Source organism: Pelodiscus sinensis, unplaced genomic scaffold (assembly GCF_049634645.1).
Source record: "Pelodiscus sinensis isolate JC-2024 unplaced genomic scaffold, ASM4963464v1 ctg72, whole genome shotgun sequence".
Taxonomy (NCBI): domain Eukaryota; kingdom Metazoa; phylum Chordata; order Testudines; family Trionychidae; genus Pelodiscus; species Pelodiscus sinensis.
In genome coordinates this window covers 1-14,824 of record NW_027465834.1, presented here as the reverse complement: position 1 = coordinate 14,824, position 14,824 = coordinate 1, and the positions used below count along the sequence as shown (strand labels likewise).

Genomic DNA, 14,824 nt, shown 5'->3' with positions numbered 1-14,824 from the left:
GCAGAGGGTGCTGTCCCCCCCAGTCCGGCTCTTCCCTGCCCCCTCCCCTGCAGAGGGTGCTGTCCCCCCCAGTCCGGCTCTGCCCCGCCCCCTCCCCCGCAGAGGATGTTGTCCCCCCCAGCCTGGCTCTGCCCCGCCCCCTCCCCGCAGAGGATGCTGTCCCCCCCAGTCCGGCTCTTCCCTGCCCCCTCCCCCGCAGAGGGTGCTGTCCCCCCCAGTCCGGCTCTGCCCCGCCCCCTCCCCCGCAGAGGATGTTGTCCCCCCCAGCCTGGCTCTGCCCCGCCCCCTCCCCCGCAGAGGGTGCTGTCCCCCCCAGCCCGGCTCTGCCCCGCCCCCTCCCCCGCAGAGGGTGCTGTCCCCCCCAGCCCGGCTCTGCCCCACCCCCTCCCCCGCAGAGGGTGCTGTCCCCCCCAGCCCGGCTCTGCCCCGCCCCCTCCCCCGCAGAGGGTGCTGTCCCCCCCAGCCCGGCTCTGCCCCGCCCCCTCCCCCGCAGAGGGTGCTGTCCCCCCAGCCCGGCTCTGCCCCGCCCCTCCCCCACAGAGGGTGCTGTCCCCGGCCCCCCGGTACCTTGATGGTCTTGACCAGGTTGGCTGTGCTGTTGGCCACCTCCTTGGCGGACTGGACGAACTGGCGCTTGGCGACGGGGTTGGCGGTGCGGGAGGAGGCCAGGCGGCAGGTGTTGCACAGGGCCGAGGTGTGCTTAGCCACAATGGTGGCGGCCGACAGCACCTGCAGGGGGGCTGGGGTCACGCGCCCGCTCCAGCCCCCTGCCCCCCAAGAGAGGCAGGGGCCACCCGCCACCCTGCCCAGCTCTGGATCCCAGCTGCAACCCCTGCAGCACCCTGCTCCCCCTGCACCCCAGGACCCACTCACCTGGGACTGTGTGCAGGCCGGGTCCACCAGGTTCTGGCAGGCCATCTGGATGGCTTGGTTGGCCCGGGCAAACTGCGTGGGGTCCACTAGGCCCTGCTGTCCGGCCTGGCTGTTCGGGTCCGAAACGGCCACCAGATAGGCAGCCTGGGCACAGAGAGGGGAGAGGTTGGGACCCAAACGGGTCAGACGGGCCTGGCAGGGCAGCGGGGGGCTGTCGGGAAGGAACACGGGGGAGGGGCTCTGGAGAAAGGGCGTTGTTGATGCAGCAGTGGGCGGGGCTCTGGAGGAGGGGCAGGAACAAGGCAGCAGAGGGCGGGGCTCTGAAGGAGGGGCAGGAACAAGGCAGCAGAGGGCGGGGCTCTGGAGGAGGGGCGGGGACAAGGCAGCAGAGGGCAGGGCTCTGGAGGAGGGGCGGGGCTCTGGAGGAAGGGCGGGGACAGGGCAGCAGTGGGCGGGGCTCTGGAGGAGGGGCGGGGCTCTGGAGGAGGGGCGGGAACAAGGCAGCAGAGGGCGGGGCTCTGGAGGAGGGGCGGGGACAAGGCAGCAGAGGGCAGGGCTCTGGAGGAGGGGCGGGGCTCTGGAGGAAGGGCGGGGACAGGGCAGCAGTGGGCGGGGCTCTGGAGGAGGGGCGGGGCTCTGGAGGAGGGGCGGGAACAAGGCAGCAGAGGGCAGGGCTCTGGAGGAGGGGCGGGGACAAGGCAGCAGTGGGCGGGGCTCTGGAGGAGGGGCGGAGCTCTGGAGGAGGGGTGGGGACAAGGCAGCAGTGGGCGGGGCTCTGGAGGAGGGGTGGGGACAAGGCAGCAGTGGGCGGGGCTCTGGAGGAGGGGTGGGGACAAGGCAGCAGTGGGCGGGGCTCTGGAGGAGGGGCGGGGACAAGGCAGCAGAGGGCAGGGCTCTGGAGGAGGGGCGGGGACAATGCAGCAGAGGGCAGGGCTCTGGAGGAGGGGCGGGGACAAGGCAACAGTGGGCGGGACTCTGGAGGAGGGGCGGGGCTCTGGAGGAGGGGCAGGGACAAGGCAGCAGAGGGCGGGGCTCTGGAGGAGGGACGGGGACAAGGCAGCAGAGGGCGGGGCTCTGGAGGAGGGGCGGGGCTCTGGAGGAGGGGCGGGGACAGGGCAGCAGTGGGCGGGGCTCTGGAGGAGGGGCGGGGCTCTGGAGGAGGGGCGGGAACAAGGCAGCAGAGGGCGGGGCTCTGGAGGAGAGGCAGGGCTCTGGAGGAGGGGCGGGGACAGGGCAGCAATGGGCGGGGCTCTGGAGGAGGGGCGGGGCTCTGGAGGAAGGGCGGGGCTCTGGAGGAGGGGCGGGGACAAGGCAGCAGAGGTCGGGGCTCTGGAGGAGGGGCGGGGACAAGGCAGCAGAGGGCGGGGCTCTGGAGGAGGGGCGGGGACAAGGCAGCAGAGGGCAGGGCTCTGGAGGAGGGGCGGGGACAAGGCAGCAGAGGGCGGGGCTCTGGAGGAGGGGCGGGGCTCTGGAGGAGGGGCGGGGACAAGGCAGCAGAGGACGGGGCTCTGGAGGAGGGGCGGGGACAAGGCAGCAGAGGGCGGGGCTCTGGAGGAGGGGCGGGGACAAGGCAGCAGAGGGCGGGGCTCTGGAGGAGGGGCGGGGACAAGGCAGCAGAGGGCAGGGCTCTGGAGGAGGGGCGGGGACAAGGCAGCAGAGGGTGGGGCTCTGGAGGAGGGGCGGGGCTCTGGAGGAGGGGCGGGGACAAGGCAGCAGAGGTCGGGGCTCTGGAGGAGGGGCGGGGACAAGGCAGCAGAGGGCGGGGCTCTGGAGGAGGGGCGGGGACAAGGCAGCAGAGGGCAGGGCTCTGGAGGAGGGGCGGGGACAAGGCAGCAGAGGGTGGGGCTCTGGAGGAGGGGCGGGGCTCTGGAGGAGGGGCGGGGACAAGGCAGCAGAGGACGGGGCTCTGGAGGAGGGGCGGGGCTCTGGAGGAGGGGCGGGGCCAAGGCAGCAGAGGGCGGGGCTCTGGGCATGGCCCCGAGGGGACATTGGGACATGCAGGAGGCAGCAGAAGGGTCCCGGTGCCCCAGTGGCAGTGCGGGGAGAGGCTCTAGCAGCCGGCCTGAGGCCGCTGTGATGGGCTGAAGCCGGGCTGAGCTCTCACCTGAGCGGCGGCCTCTGTGAACCCGCAGAGCGCCTTGGAGGCCGTGCTGACGGACTCCCCGAACTCGGGCAGCTTGCTGTTCTTGGCATGCTGGGAAATGCCGGCCATGGCTTCGCCCAGGACCTGCGGAGGGGAGGTGCATCCAGACAGGGCGGGCGCCGCACAGCCAGCCAGCCCCTGCCCGCCCGCCCCTGCTGCGTCCAACCTGCGGCCAAACTCTGCAGCCGCTCAGCTCCCCCGCTGGTTCCTGCAGCTTCCGCACTCCCAGGCTGCTGGCTCCATGGCACCGAGTCCAGCTTCTGCCCCCCGCGGCTCACGGCCCTGGGCCTGCCTGGCTGCCCCGGCCACGAGCCTCCCTGCTCCCTGGGGGTGCTCTGAGGCCTGCTGGGAGCCAGCCTGCGAGCACAGGGCCGCCACAGGCCCAGGAGAGCGAGGCCTTCGGCCCAGGCCCCACAGGGCACCGGCACCGTGGGACAAGGTGCCCTGCCCAGACGCGAGGCCCCCAGGGAAACCACACGGCCCTGCCCGGAGGACACAGGCCGTGGGACGAGCAGCCCGGACCCAGCCTGGCCCTCGCCTGGGGGCGGCTACAGAAGCGCCCGCCCTGCGCTGCTGCTGCCCCAGACGCTGGCCTCTGCCCGAGCAGTGCAGACCCCCGGCTCCGGCCACGTGGCGGGGCGTGGACACAGGCCGAGGGCGAGTCAGCGCATGCGGGAGGCAGGAGAGCGGGAAACCCGCCGGGAGCGACCAGCCCAAAGGGCCCGGTGGCACAGCCGCCCGCGGGCCTCACCTTGGAGTTCTCCATCACGCTGTCCAGGCAGCCGAAGTAGGACATGTCGTTGACGGCCTGGGTGGGGTTCTCCAGCAGCTCCCGCACCGTCTGCGGGGGGCAGGCGTCAGGCGAGCCGCAGTCCCACCCAGGGACCTCCAGCGTCACCCCCCCGCCCGCCATGCCGCTCCCCTGGGATCGGTCTCAGACAACCGCCTTCGGCAGGGAGGGCTTGGGGAGCTCGGCCCTCGGCTCCCTCCTGGCATGGCCCCGGGCGGGACCTCCGCCCTCCCCCTCCCCCTTCCCCTGCCATCGGCCGCCCTCCTCTGCCCCGGCTCTGCCACCGTCCGCCCTCCTCTGCCCCGGCCCTGCCACCGTCCGCCCTTCCCTGCCACCGTCCGCCCTCCTCTGCCCCGGCCCTGCCACCGTCCGCCCTTCCCTGCCACCGTCCGCCCTTCCCTGCCCCGGCCCTGCCACCGTCCACCCTTCCCTGCCCCGGCCCTGCCACCGTCCACCCTTCCCTGCCCCCGGCCCTGCCACCGTCCGCCCTTCCCTGCCCCGGCCCTGCCACCGTCCGCCCTCCTCTGCCCCGGCCCTGCCACCGTCCGCCCTTCCCTGCCACCGGCCGCCCTCCTCTGCCCCGGCCCTGCCACCGTCCGCCCTTCCCTGCCCCGGCCCTGCCACCGGCCGCCCTTCCCTGCCCCGGCCCTGCCACCGTCCGCCCTCCTCTGCCCCGGCCCTGCCACCGTCCGCCCTTCCCTGCCCCGGCCCTGCCCACCGTCCACCCTTCCCTGCCACCGGCCGCCCTCCTCTGCCCCGGCCCTGCCACCGTCCACCCTTCCCTGCCACCGGCCGCCCTTCCTGCCCCGGCCCTGCCACCGGCCGCCCTTCCCTGCCACCAGCCCTGCCACCGTCCGCCCTCCTCTGCCCCGGCCCTGCCACCGTCCGCCCTTCCCTGCCCCGGCCCTGCCACCGTCCACCCTTCCCTGCCACCGGCCGCCCTCCTCTGCCCCGGCCCTGCCACCGTCCGCCCTTCCCTGCCCCGGCCCTGCCACCGTCCGCCCTTCCCTGCCACCGTCCGCCCTTCCCTGCCCCGGCCCTGCCACCGGCCGCCCTTCCCTGCCCCGGCCCTGCCACCGTCCGCCCTTCCCTGCCCCGGCCCTACCACCGTCCGCCCTTCCCTGCCCCGGCCCTGCCACCGTCCGCCCTTCCCTGCCCCGGCCCTGCCACCGTCGGCCCTTCCCTGCCCCGGCCCTGCCACCGTCCGCCCTTCCCTGCCCCGGCCCTGCCACCGTCCGCCCTTCCCTGCCCCGGCCCTACCACCGTCCGCCCTTCCCTGCCCCGGCCCTGCCACCGTCCACCCTTCCCTGCCCCGGCCCTGCCACCGTCGGCCCTTCCCTGCCCCGGCCCTGCCACCGTCGGCCCTTCCCTGCCCCGGCCCTGCCACCGGCCGCCCTTCCCCTGCCACTGTCCGCCCTTCCCTGCCCCGGCTGCCCTCCTCTGCCCCGGCCCTGCCACCGTCCACCCTTCCTGCCCCAGCCCTGCCACCGTCCGCCCTTCCCTGCCCCGGCCCTGCCACCGTCCACCCTTCCCTGCCCCGGCCCTGCCACCGTCCACCCTTCCCTGCCACCGTCCACCCTCCTCTGCCCTGGCCCTGCCACCGTCCGCCCTTCCCTGCCACCGTCCGCCCTCCTCTGCCCCGGCCCTGCCACCGTCCGCCCTTCCCTGCCACCGGCCGCCCTTCCCTGCCACCGTCCACCCTTCCCTGCCCCGGCCCTGCCACCATCCGCCCTTCCCTGCCCCGGCCCTGCCACCGTCCGCCCTTCCCTGCCCCGGCTGCCCTCCTCTGCCCCGGCCCTGCCACCGTCCGCCCTCCTCTGCCCTGGCCCTGACACCGTCCGCCCTTCCCTGCCACCGTCCGCCCTCCTCTGCCCCGGCCCTGCCACCGTCCACCCTTCCCCGCCCCGGCCCTGCCACCGTCCGCCCTTCCCTGCCACCGTCCGCCCTTCCCTGCCACCGTCCGCCCTCCTCTGCCCTGGCCCTGCCACCGTCCACCCTTCCCTGCCCCGGCCCTGCCACCGTCCACCCTTCCCTGCCCCGGCCCTGCCACCATCCGCCCTTCCCTGCCACCGGCCGCCCTTCCCTGCCCGGCCCTGCCACCGGCCGCCCTTCCCTGCCCCGGCCCTGCCACCGGCCGCCCTTCCCTGCCCCGGCCCCTGCCACCATCCGCCCTCCTCTGCCCTGGCCCTGCCACCGTCCGCCCTCCTCTGCCCCGGCCCTGCCACCGTCCGCCCTTCCCTGCCCCGGCCCTGCCACCGTCCGCCCTCCTCTGCCCCGGCCCTGCCACCGTCCGCCCTTCCCTGCCCCGGCCCTGCCACCGTCCGCCCTTCCCTGCCCCGGCCCTGCCACCGTCGGCCCTTCCCTGCCCCGGCCCTGCCACCGTCCGCCCTTCCCTGCCCCGGCCCTGCCACCGTCCGCCCTCCTCTGCCCCGGCCCTGCCACCGTCCGCCCTTCCCTGCCCCGGCCCTGCCACCGTCCGCCCTTCCCTGCCCCGGCCCTGCCACCGTCCGCCCTTCCCTGCCCCGGCCCTGCCACCGGCCGCCCTCCTCTGCCCTGGCCCTGACACCGTCCGCCCTTCCCTGCCCCGGCCCTGCCACCGGCCGCCCTCCTCTGCCCCGGCTCTGCCACCGTCCGCCCTTCCCTGCCCCGGCCCTGCCACCGGCCGCCCTTCCCTGCCCCGGCCCTGCCACCGGCCGCCCTTCCCTGCCCCGGCCCTGCCACCGGCCGCCCTTCCCTGCTCCGGCCCTGCCACCGGCCGCCCTTCCCTGCCCCGGCCCTGCCACCGTCCGCCCTTCCCTGCCCCGGCCCTGCCACCGTCCGCCCTTCCCTGCCCCGGCCCTGCCACCGTCCGCCCTTCCCTGCCCCGGCCCTGCCACCGTCCGCCCTTCCCTGCCCCGGCCCTGCTGCAGCCCCCCGCCACCTCCAGCTCACTCCAGCATGTCCCCTGCGCCGGGCCGCCCCCTCACCTCCAGCTCCCGCAAGGCGTTGTCACACTCCTTCTGGCCAGGAGCCTGCTGGGTGCACATTGTGATCAGCTGGTTAATGCTGTCGGTCACAGCTCTGCCAACACAGGGGAGAGAGACTTAAGGAGGCCGTCACGGACCGCCGGGGGGCGCTGCAGGACGGAGCCCGCCGTGGGGAGCTGCCGGCTGTTCCCGGGGCGCTGCGATTTTCCTGCTGCACAGGACAGGACCCCGCACACAGACCCATGGAAGGGGGGTTCTGGCTCTGGGCCAGCTGCTGAGCCGCCCTTGGCTCCTAGACTGACTTCGACCAAGCCAGCTTGGGGGGGCTTCAGCCACGGTCTGTCCTGAGGGCCCAGTTCTCGCCGGACCCGGGCGCTACCGCGGCAGAGGGGCCTGGGCTTGCGGGGGGGGCCGACCCGCCGAGGGCCTGGGCTTGCGGGGGGGCCGACCCGCCGAGAGCCCGGGGCTGGCACCGCGGAGGAATGGGTCTGAGCCGCCGCCCAGGCCCACGGCTCAGGGGCAGGCAGATGATCTGCTGCCTAGACAGACGTGAAGGCGACGGATGCGCAGCGCCAGCCTCCGCCCGCGGGGCCCTGGCCCGGCCCGGCCCGGCCGCCTTCGCCCGCGGGGCCCTGGCCCGGCCCGGCCCAGCCGCCTCCGCCCGCGGGGCCCTGGCCCGGCCCGGCCCGGCCGCCTCCGCCCGCGGGGCCCTGGCCCGGCCCGGCCGCCTCCGCCCGCGGGGCCCTGGCCCGGCCCGGCCGCCTCCGCCCGCAGGGGCCCTGGCCCGGCCCGGCCCAGCGCCTCCTACCGGGCCGCCGCCGCCAGCTGGCTCTTCAGGTTGGGGGCGCTGGGGTCCGCGGAGAGCGCCTTGGCCGCCAGCAGCAGCTTGCTGGACGACATGGAGATGCTCTTCAGGTTCGACACCACGTGGGCCTGGTCCTCCTTGTTCTGCAGGCAGCCGAGAGGCACCGCGCGGGTCGTTAGAGCCAGCCGCTCGGCCCCCTCCTCGCCCCCCAGCCTCCGCTCCTGGCTCCCCCGAGCCCCACCAGCCCCCGCTCCTGGCCCCGCCGGCCCTCCCCTCCTCGCCCCCCCCCGCCCCCACTCCTGGCCCCGCCGGCCCCCCGAGCCCCCGCTCCTGGCCCCGCCGGCCCTCGCCTCTTCGCCCCCACTCCTGGCCCTGCCGGCCCCCCGAGCCCCCGCTCCTGGCCCCGCCGGCCCTCCCCTCTTCGCCCCCACTGCCCCCACTCCTGGCCCTGCCGGCCCCCCGAGCCCCCGCTCCTGGCCCCGCTGGCCCTCCCCTCCTCGCCCGCCCAGCCCCCACTCCTGGCCCTGCCCTGCCCTCCTCACCCGCCCAGCCCCCGCTCCCGGCCCCCCCCGCCTCCACCAGTCCTCCCCTCCTCGTCCCCCAGCCCCCACTCCTGGCCCCCGCCTGCCCAGTCCCCACTCCTTGCCCCACCCAGACCTCCCTCCTCGCCCTGCCCAGCCCAGCCCCCACTCCTGGGCCTGCCTGCATCTGCCCCCAGCCAGTGCCCGGTTCAAACAACCGCGGCTCTGCCCGGATCAATCACAAGGAGCTGGCGCCCTCCACCATCCAGGCACCTCCCCGCCCCACAGCCGGCCCGATGACCAGCCCAGCTCACCCGCCAGCCCTCAGCCAGCAACTGCCCCCGCCCCAGCCAGACGCCCGGTGCATGGACACGCACGGACGCCCGCGGCAGCCCAGCCCCGCCCTGCGAGCTGCCTGCTTACCGGGGACTGGCCGGCCATCTCCACCCCCGCCTCCAGGAAGGTGTTGAAGTCCTGCCCGAACTTGCCGGAGGACTTGGCCAGGTCCTGGGGAGTGCCCCGCGAGGCCTGCACCAGCTCGTTGGCAGACTGGTTCAGCCCGGCCGCGGCCTGGTTCAGCTGGCTCTGGGCCTCCTGGAAGCTCTTGGTGCTGGACGGCAGCTGGGGACAGAGGAGCAGGGGGCAGGTTGCTGGAGGCGACGGGACCCTGCCGCACGCGGTGCCCCCAGGCGGGGTTTGCCCAGGGCTGGCCAGAGGCCCAGGGAGCGGCTCTCGGAACCGCTGTTTGCGGCGCCTGGGGGAGCCCGGGCCTGGCGCCGATGGGGAGCAGCAGCGCAGGGGAGCAGGGCCCAGCGAGCGGCTCTGGGAAGCCGACGGGGAGCAGCAGCGCAGGGGAGCAGGGCCCAGCGAGCGGCTCTGGGAAGCCGACGGGGAGCAGCAGCGCAGGGGAGCAGGGCCCAGCGAGCGGCTCTGGGAAGCCGACGGGGAGCAGCAGCGCAGGGGAGCAGGGCCCAGCGAGCGGCTCTGGGAAGCCGACGGGGAGCAGCAGCGCAGGGGAGCAGGGCCCAGCGAGCGGCTCTGGGAAGCCGACGGGGAGCAGCAGCGCAGAGGACCAAGGCCCAGCGAGCGGCTCTGGGAAGCCGACGGGGAGCAGCAGCGCAGGGGAGCAGGGCCCAGCGAGCGGCTCTGGGAAGCCGACGGGGAGCAGCAGCGCAGGGGAGCAGGGCCCAGCGAGCGGATCTCGGAAGCCGACGGGGAGCAGCAGCGCAGGGGAGCAGGGCCCAGCGAGCGGCTCTGGGAAGCCGACGGGGAGCAGCAGCGCAGGGGGGCAGGGCCCAGCGAGCGGATCTCGGAAGTCGACGGGGAGCAGCAGCGCAGGGGAGCAGGGCCCAGCGAGCGGATCTCGGAAGCCGACGGGCAGGGCGGGCACGTCCGTGAGCAGCAGCGCAGAGGACCTGGGCCCAGCGAGCGGCTCTGGGAAGCCGACGGGGAGCAGCAGCGCAGGGGAGCAGGGCCCAGCGAGCGGCTCTGGGAAGCCGACGGGGAGCAGCAGCGCAGGGGAGCAGGGCCCAGCGAGCGGCTCTGGGAAGCCGACGGGGAGCAGCAGCGCAGGGGAGCAGGGCCCAGCGAGCGGATCTGGGAAGCCGACGGGGAGCAGCAGCGCAGGGGAGCAGGGCCCAGCGAGCGGCTCTGGGAAGCCGACGGGGAGCAGCAGCGCAGGGGAGCAGGGCCCAGCGAGCGGCTCTGGGAAGCCGACGGGGAGCAGCAGCGCAGGGGAGCAGGGCCCAGCGAGCGGCTCTGGGAAGCCGACGGGGAGCAGCAGCGCAGGGGAGCAGGGCCCAGCGAGCGGCTCTGGGAAGCCGACGGGGAGCAGCAGCGCAGGGGAGCAGGGCCCAGCGAGCGGCTCTGGGAAGCCGACGGGGAGCAGCAGCGCAGAGGAGCAGGGCCCAGAGAGCGGCTCTGGGAAGCCGACGGGGAGCAGCAGCGCAGGGGAGCAGGGCCCAGCGAGCGGCTCTGGGAAGCCGACGGGGAGCAGCAGCGCAGGGGAGCAGGGCCCAGCGAGCGGCTCTGGGAAGCCGACGGGGAGCAGCAGCGCAGAGGAGCAGGGCCCAGCGAGCGGCTCTGGGAAGCCGACGGGGAGCAGCAGCGCAGGGGAGCAGGGCCCAGCGAGCGGCTCTGGGAAGCCGACGGGGAGCAGCAGCGCAGAGGAGCAGGGCCCAGCGAGCGGCTCTGGGAAGCCGACGGGGAGCAGCAGCGCAGGGGAGCAGGGCCCAGCGAGCGGCTCTGGGAAGCCGACGGGGAGCAGCAGCGCAGGGGAGCAGGGCCCAGCGAGCGGCTCTGGGAAGCCGACGGGGAGCAGCAGCGCAGGGGAGCAGGGCCCAGCGAGCGGCTCTGGGAAGCCGACGGGGAGCAGCAGCGCAGGGGAGCAGGGCCCAGCGAGCGGCTCTGGGAAGCCGACGGGGAGCAGCAGCGCAGAGGAGCAGGGCCCAGCGAGCGGCTCTGGGAAGCCGACGGGGAGCAGCAGCGCAGGGGAGCAGGGCCCAGCGAGCGGCTCTGGGAAGCCGACGGGGAGCAGCAGCGCAGGGGACCTGGGCCCAGCGAGCGGCTCTGGGAAGCCGACGGGGAGCAGCAGCGCAGGGGAGCAGGGCCCAGCGAGCGGCTCTGGGAAGCCGACGGGGAGCAGCAGCGCAGAGGACCAAGGCCCAGCGAGCGGCTCTGGGAAGCCGACGGGGAGCAGCAGCGCAGAGGACCAAGGCCCAGCGAGCGGCTCTGGGAAGCCGACGGGGAGCAGCAGCGCAGGGGAGCAGGGCCCAGCGAGCGGATCTCGGAAGCCGACGGGGGAGCAGCAGCGCAGGGGAGCAGGGCCCAGCGAGCGGATCTCGGAAGCCGACGGGGAGCAGCAGCGCAGGGGAGCAGGGCCCAGCGAGCGGATCTCGGAAGCCGACGGGCAGGGCGGGCACGTCCGTGAGCAGCGGCGCAGAGGACCAGGGCCCATCAGTGCGGCTCTGCTGCCACCAGACACGTGCCCCAGGCCGCCTGCCTGGAGAGGACACGGCCGGGGGACGGGCTCACGGGACGCTCCCGTCGGGGAGCAGAACGGCGGGACCCCCCGGCCAAGGGGATAAGGGGGGCTCCTCCATTTCCTCCCCCTACCAGAGGGCAGCCTGGGGCCGTGAGAGGGGCCAGACCTGCCCTGCCCAGGGACTTCGCAACTGGTGCCTGGAATTTACTCCCCTTAATCTCGCTCTCGGCCTTTTCCTCCCTTCGCTCAGAATCCCTGGAGGGCCGGTGCTACGGCACGGGCCCAGGGAGCTCCGGGTGTAAACCGACCAGCCTGGGCCTTTGGGACTGGGAGAGCCTGCTGGGAGGTGGGGGATGGGTTAGAACTTCTCCCCTGTGTAAGGGGGGGCTGGGGGGCACAGGGAGCACTGGGGTGTCTGAGGGGAGGTGGGGGGATGGGTTATAACCTCTCCCCTGTGTGAGGGGGGCTGGGGGGCACAGGGAGCACTGGGGTGTCTGAGGGGAGGTGGGGGATGGGTTATAACCTCTCCCCTGTGTGAGGGGGGCTGGGGGGCACAGGGAGCACTGGGGTGTGAGGGGAGGTGGGGGATGGGTTATAACCTCTCCCCTGTGTAAGGGGTGTTGGGGGGGCACAGGGAGCACTGGGGTGTGAGGGGAGGTGGGGGATGGGTTATAACCTCTCCCCTGTGTAAGGGGTGTTGGGGGGGCACAGGGAGCACTGGGGTGTCTGAGGGGAGGTGGGGGGATGGGTTATAACCTCTCCCCTGTGTGAGGGGGACTGGGGGGCACAGGGAGCACTGGGGTGTCTGAGGGGAGGTGGGGGATGGGTTAGAACATCTCCCCTGTGTAAGGGGTGTTGGGGGGGCCACAGGGAGCACTGGGGTGTGAGGAGAGGTGGGGGATGGGTTATAACCTCTCCCCTGTGTGAGGGGGGCTGGGGGGCACAGGGAGCACTGGGGTGTCTGAGGGGAGGTGGGGGATGGGTTATAACCTCTCCCCTGTGTAAGGGGAGCTGGGGGCACAGGGAGCACTGGGGTGTGAGGGGAGGTGGGGGATGGGTTTGAACCTCTCCCCTGTGTAAGGGGGGCTGGGGGGCACAGGGAGCACTGGGGTGTCTGAGGGGAGGTGGGGGATGGGTTATAACCTCTCCCCTGTGTAAGAGGGGGCTGGGGGGCACAGGGAGCACTGGGGTGTCTGAGGGGAGGTGGGGGATGGGTTATAACCTCTCCCCTGTGTAAGGGGGGTTGGGGGGCACAGGGAGCACTGGGGTGTCTGAGGGGAGGTGGGGGATGGGTTAGAACCTCTCCCCTGTGTAAGGGGGCTGGGGGGCACAGGGAGCACTGGGGTGTCTGAGGGGAGGTGGGGGATGGGTTATAACCTCTCCCCTGTGTAAGGGGGGCTGGGGGGCACAGGGAGCACTGGGGTGTGAGGAGAGGTGGGGGATGGGTTATAACCTCTCCCCTGTGTAAGGGGGGGCTGGGGGGCACAGGGAGCACTGGGGTGTGTGAGGGGAGGTGGGGGATGGGTTATAACCTCTCCCCTGTGTGAGGGGGGGCTGGGGGGCACTGGGGTGTCCGAGGGGATTTGCTGGGAAGGCTCCTTGCTGGCCGGAGGGGGGGGGCGCTGGGTGCGGCTGGTTCGGTGCCGTGCGGGGAGGACCCAGGCTGGAAGTAACCCTGGCTCTGAGCCCCGGGGGGGGGGGGGGGGGGGGGGGGTTAGCGCCAGAGGCCCCCTGCTCGCACAGGGCGCTCGGGAGGTGGACACGTTTGTTCCCACAGCAGGGCCTCCTGCCCCTGCCCCCCGCCCCCGTGCTGCCCCTCAGGCGGGCGAAGAGCCTGGCGGCTGCCCCTGCCCCCGCGCTGCCCGTCAGGCGGGCGAAGAGCCTGGCGGCTGCCCCTGCCCCTGCCCCCGCGCTGCCCCTCAGGCGGGCGAAGAGCCTGGCGGCTGCCCCTGCCCCCCGCTGCCCCTCAGGCGGGCGAAGAGCCTGGTGGCTGCCTCTGCCCCCCGCTGCCCCTCAGGCGGGCGAAGAGCCTGGCGGCTGCCCCTGCCCCCACGCTGCCCCTCAGGCGGGCGAAGAGCCTGGCGGCTGCCCCTGCCCCTGCCCCCCGCTGCCCCTCAGGCGGGCGAAGAGCCTGGCGGCTGCCTCTGCCCCCCGCTGCCCCTCAGGCGGGCGAAGAGCCTGGCGGCTGCCCCTGCCCCCACGCTGCCCCTCAGGCGGGCGAAGAGCCTGGCGGCTGCCCCTGCCCCTGCCCCCCGCTGCCCCTCAGGCGGGCGAAGAGCCTGGCGGCTGCCTCTGCCCCCCGCTGCCCCTCAGGCGGGCGAAGAGCCTGGCGGCTGCCCCTGCCTCTGCCCCGCGCTGCCCCTCAGGCGGGCGAAGCGCCTCGGGCTGCCCCGGGTCTCCGCAGGGCGCGCTGGCGGGAGCGCAGTGCTGCCTGCGAACGTCCCCGGCCGCCTGGGCTGAGCCGCGGGGGCAAAGGCAGCAGCCGGCCCCGCGGGCCCCAGCCGACCGGGCTGCAGGGCGAATCCGCTCCACCCGGGCCCGGAGGACGCAGGGCGGCACCAGTGACCCACCGACTCCGCCAGCAGCTTCTTGCTGGCCTCGCTCACGGTGCGAATGGCGGCGTCCACGTCCCGCTGCCCCGGCAGGCAGTTCACACAGCGGTTCAGGGCCTGAGACACGGCCTTGGCCACCTGCCGGGAGACAGGGACGGTCAATCGCGCCCGCGCCGGCTCCTCCCGGTCCCCCTTCCCAGGGCCGAGGGGCGGGCACGCTCCTTCCCGCGGACCCATCGCCCCAGGCCCAGGCGCTGCCGGCTCTCAGGGGGGCGCTCACCTGGGCCAGGCGCTGCCGGCTCTCGGGGGGGGGCTCACCTGGGCCAGGCGCTGCCGGCTCTCGGGGGGGCGCTCACCTGGGCCAGGCGCTGCCGGCTCTCGGGGGGCGCTCACCTGGGCCAGGCGCTGCCGGGTCTCGGGGGGGGCTAACCTGGGCCAGGCGCTGCCGGCTCTCGGGGGGGGCACTCACCTGGGCCAGGCGCTGCCGGCTCTCGGGGGGGGGGCGCTCACCTGGGCCAGGCGCTGCTGGCTCTCGGGGGGGGGGCTCACCTGGGCCAGGCGCTGCCGGCTCTCGGGGGGGGGCGCTCACCTGGGCCAGGCGCTGCTGGCTCTCGGGGGGGGCTCACCTGGGCCAGGCGCTGCTGGCTCTCGGGGGGGGCTCACCTGGGCCAGGCGCTGCCGGCTCTCGGGGGGGGGCTCACCTGGGCCAGGCGCTGCCGGCTCTCGGGGGGGGGGGCTCACCTGGGCCAGGCGCTGCCGGCTCTCGGGGGGAGGGGGGCTCACCTGGGCCAGGCGCTGCCGGCTCTCGGGGGGGGGCTCACCTGGGCCAGGCGCTGCCGGCTCTCGGGGGGGGGGCTCACCTGGGCCAGGCGCTGCTGGCTCTCGGGGGGGGGCTCACCTGGGCCAGGCGCTGCTGGCTCTCGGGGGGGGGCTCACCTGGGCCAGGCGCTGCCGGCTCTCGGGGGGGGGCTCACCTGGGCCAGGCGCTGCCGGCTCTCGGGGGGGGGGGGGGCTCACCTGGGCCAGGCGCTGCTGGCTCTCGGGGGGGGGGGGCTCACCTGGGCCAGGCGCTGCCGGCTCTCGGGGGGGGGGGGCTCACCTGGGCCAGGCGCTGCTGGCTCTCGGGGTCGCCTGGCTTGCCCACGGCCTTGCGAGCCTCCTCGATGAGGTTGCCGGCCTTGTCCATGACGT

General features: G+C 75.0%; 1 protein-coding gene across 1 annotated transcript in view; it reads right to left on the bottom strand.

Annotated features, from left to right (window-relative positions):
• LOC142823549 (talin-1-like) overlaps positions 1–14,819 on the bottom strand; it is a 135,641-nt gene extending 120,822 nt beyond the window's left edge. The window contains 9 exon segments of the mRNA XM_075914738.1: positions 568–729; positions 874–1,017; positions 2,978–3,100; positions 3,768–3,857; positions 6,773–6,866; positions 7,581–7,720; positions 8,522–8,719; positions 13,652–13,771; positions 14,733–14,819. Coding sequence (XP_075770853.1) covers positions 568–729; positions 874–1,017; positions 2,978–3,100; positions 3,768–3,857; positions 6,773–6,866; positions 7,581–7,720; positions 8,522–8,719; positions 13,652–13,771; positions 14,733–14,819 — 1,158 coding nt within the window.
• Between the last annotated feature and the right edge of the window lie 5 nt (positions 14,820–14,824).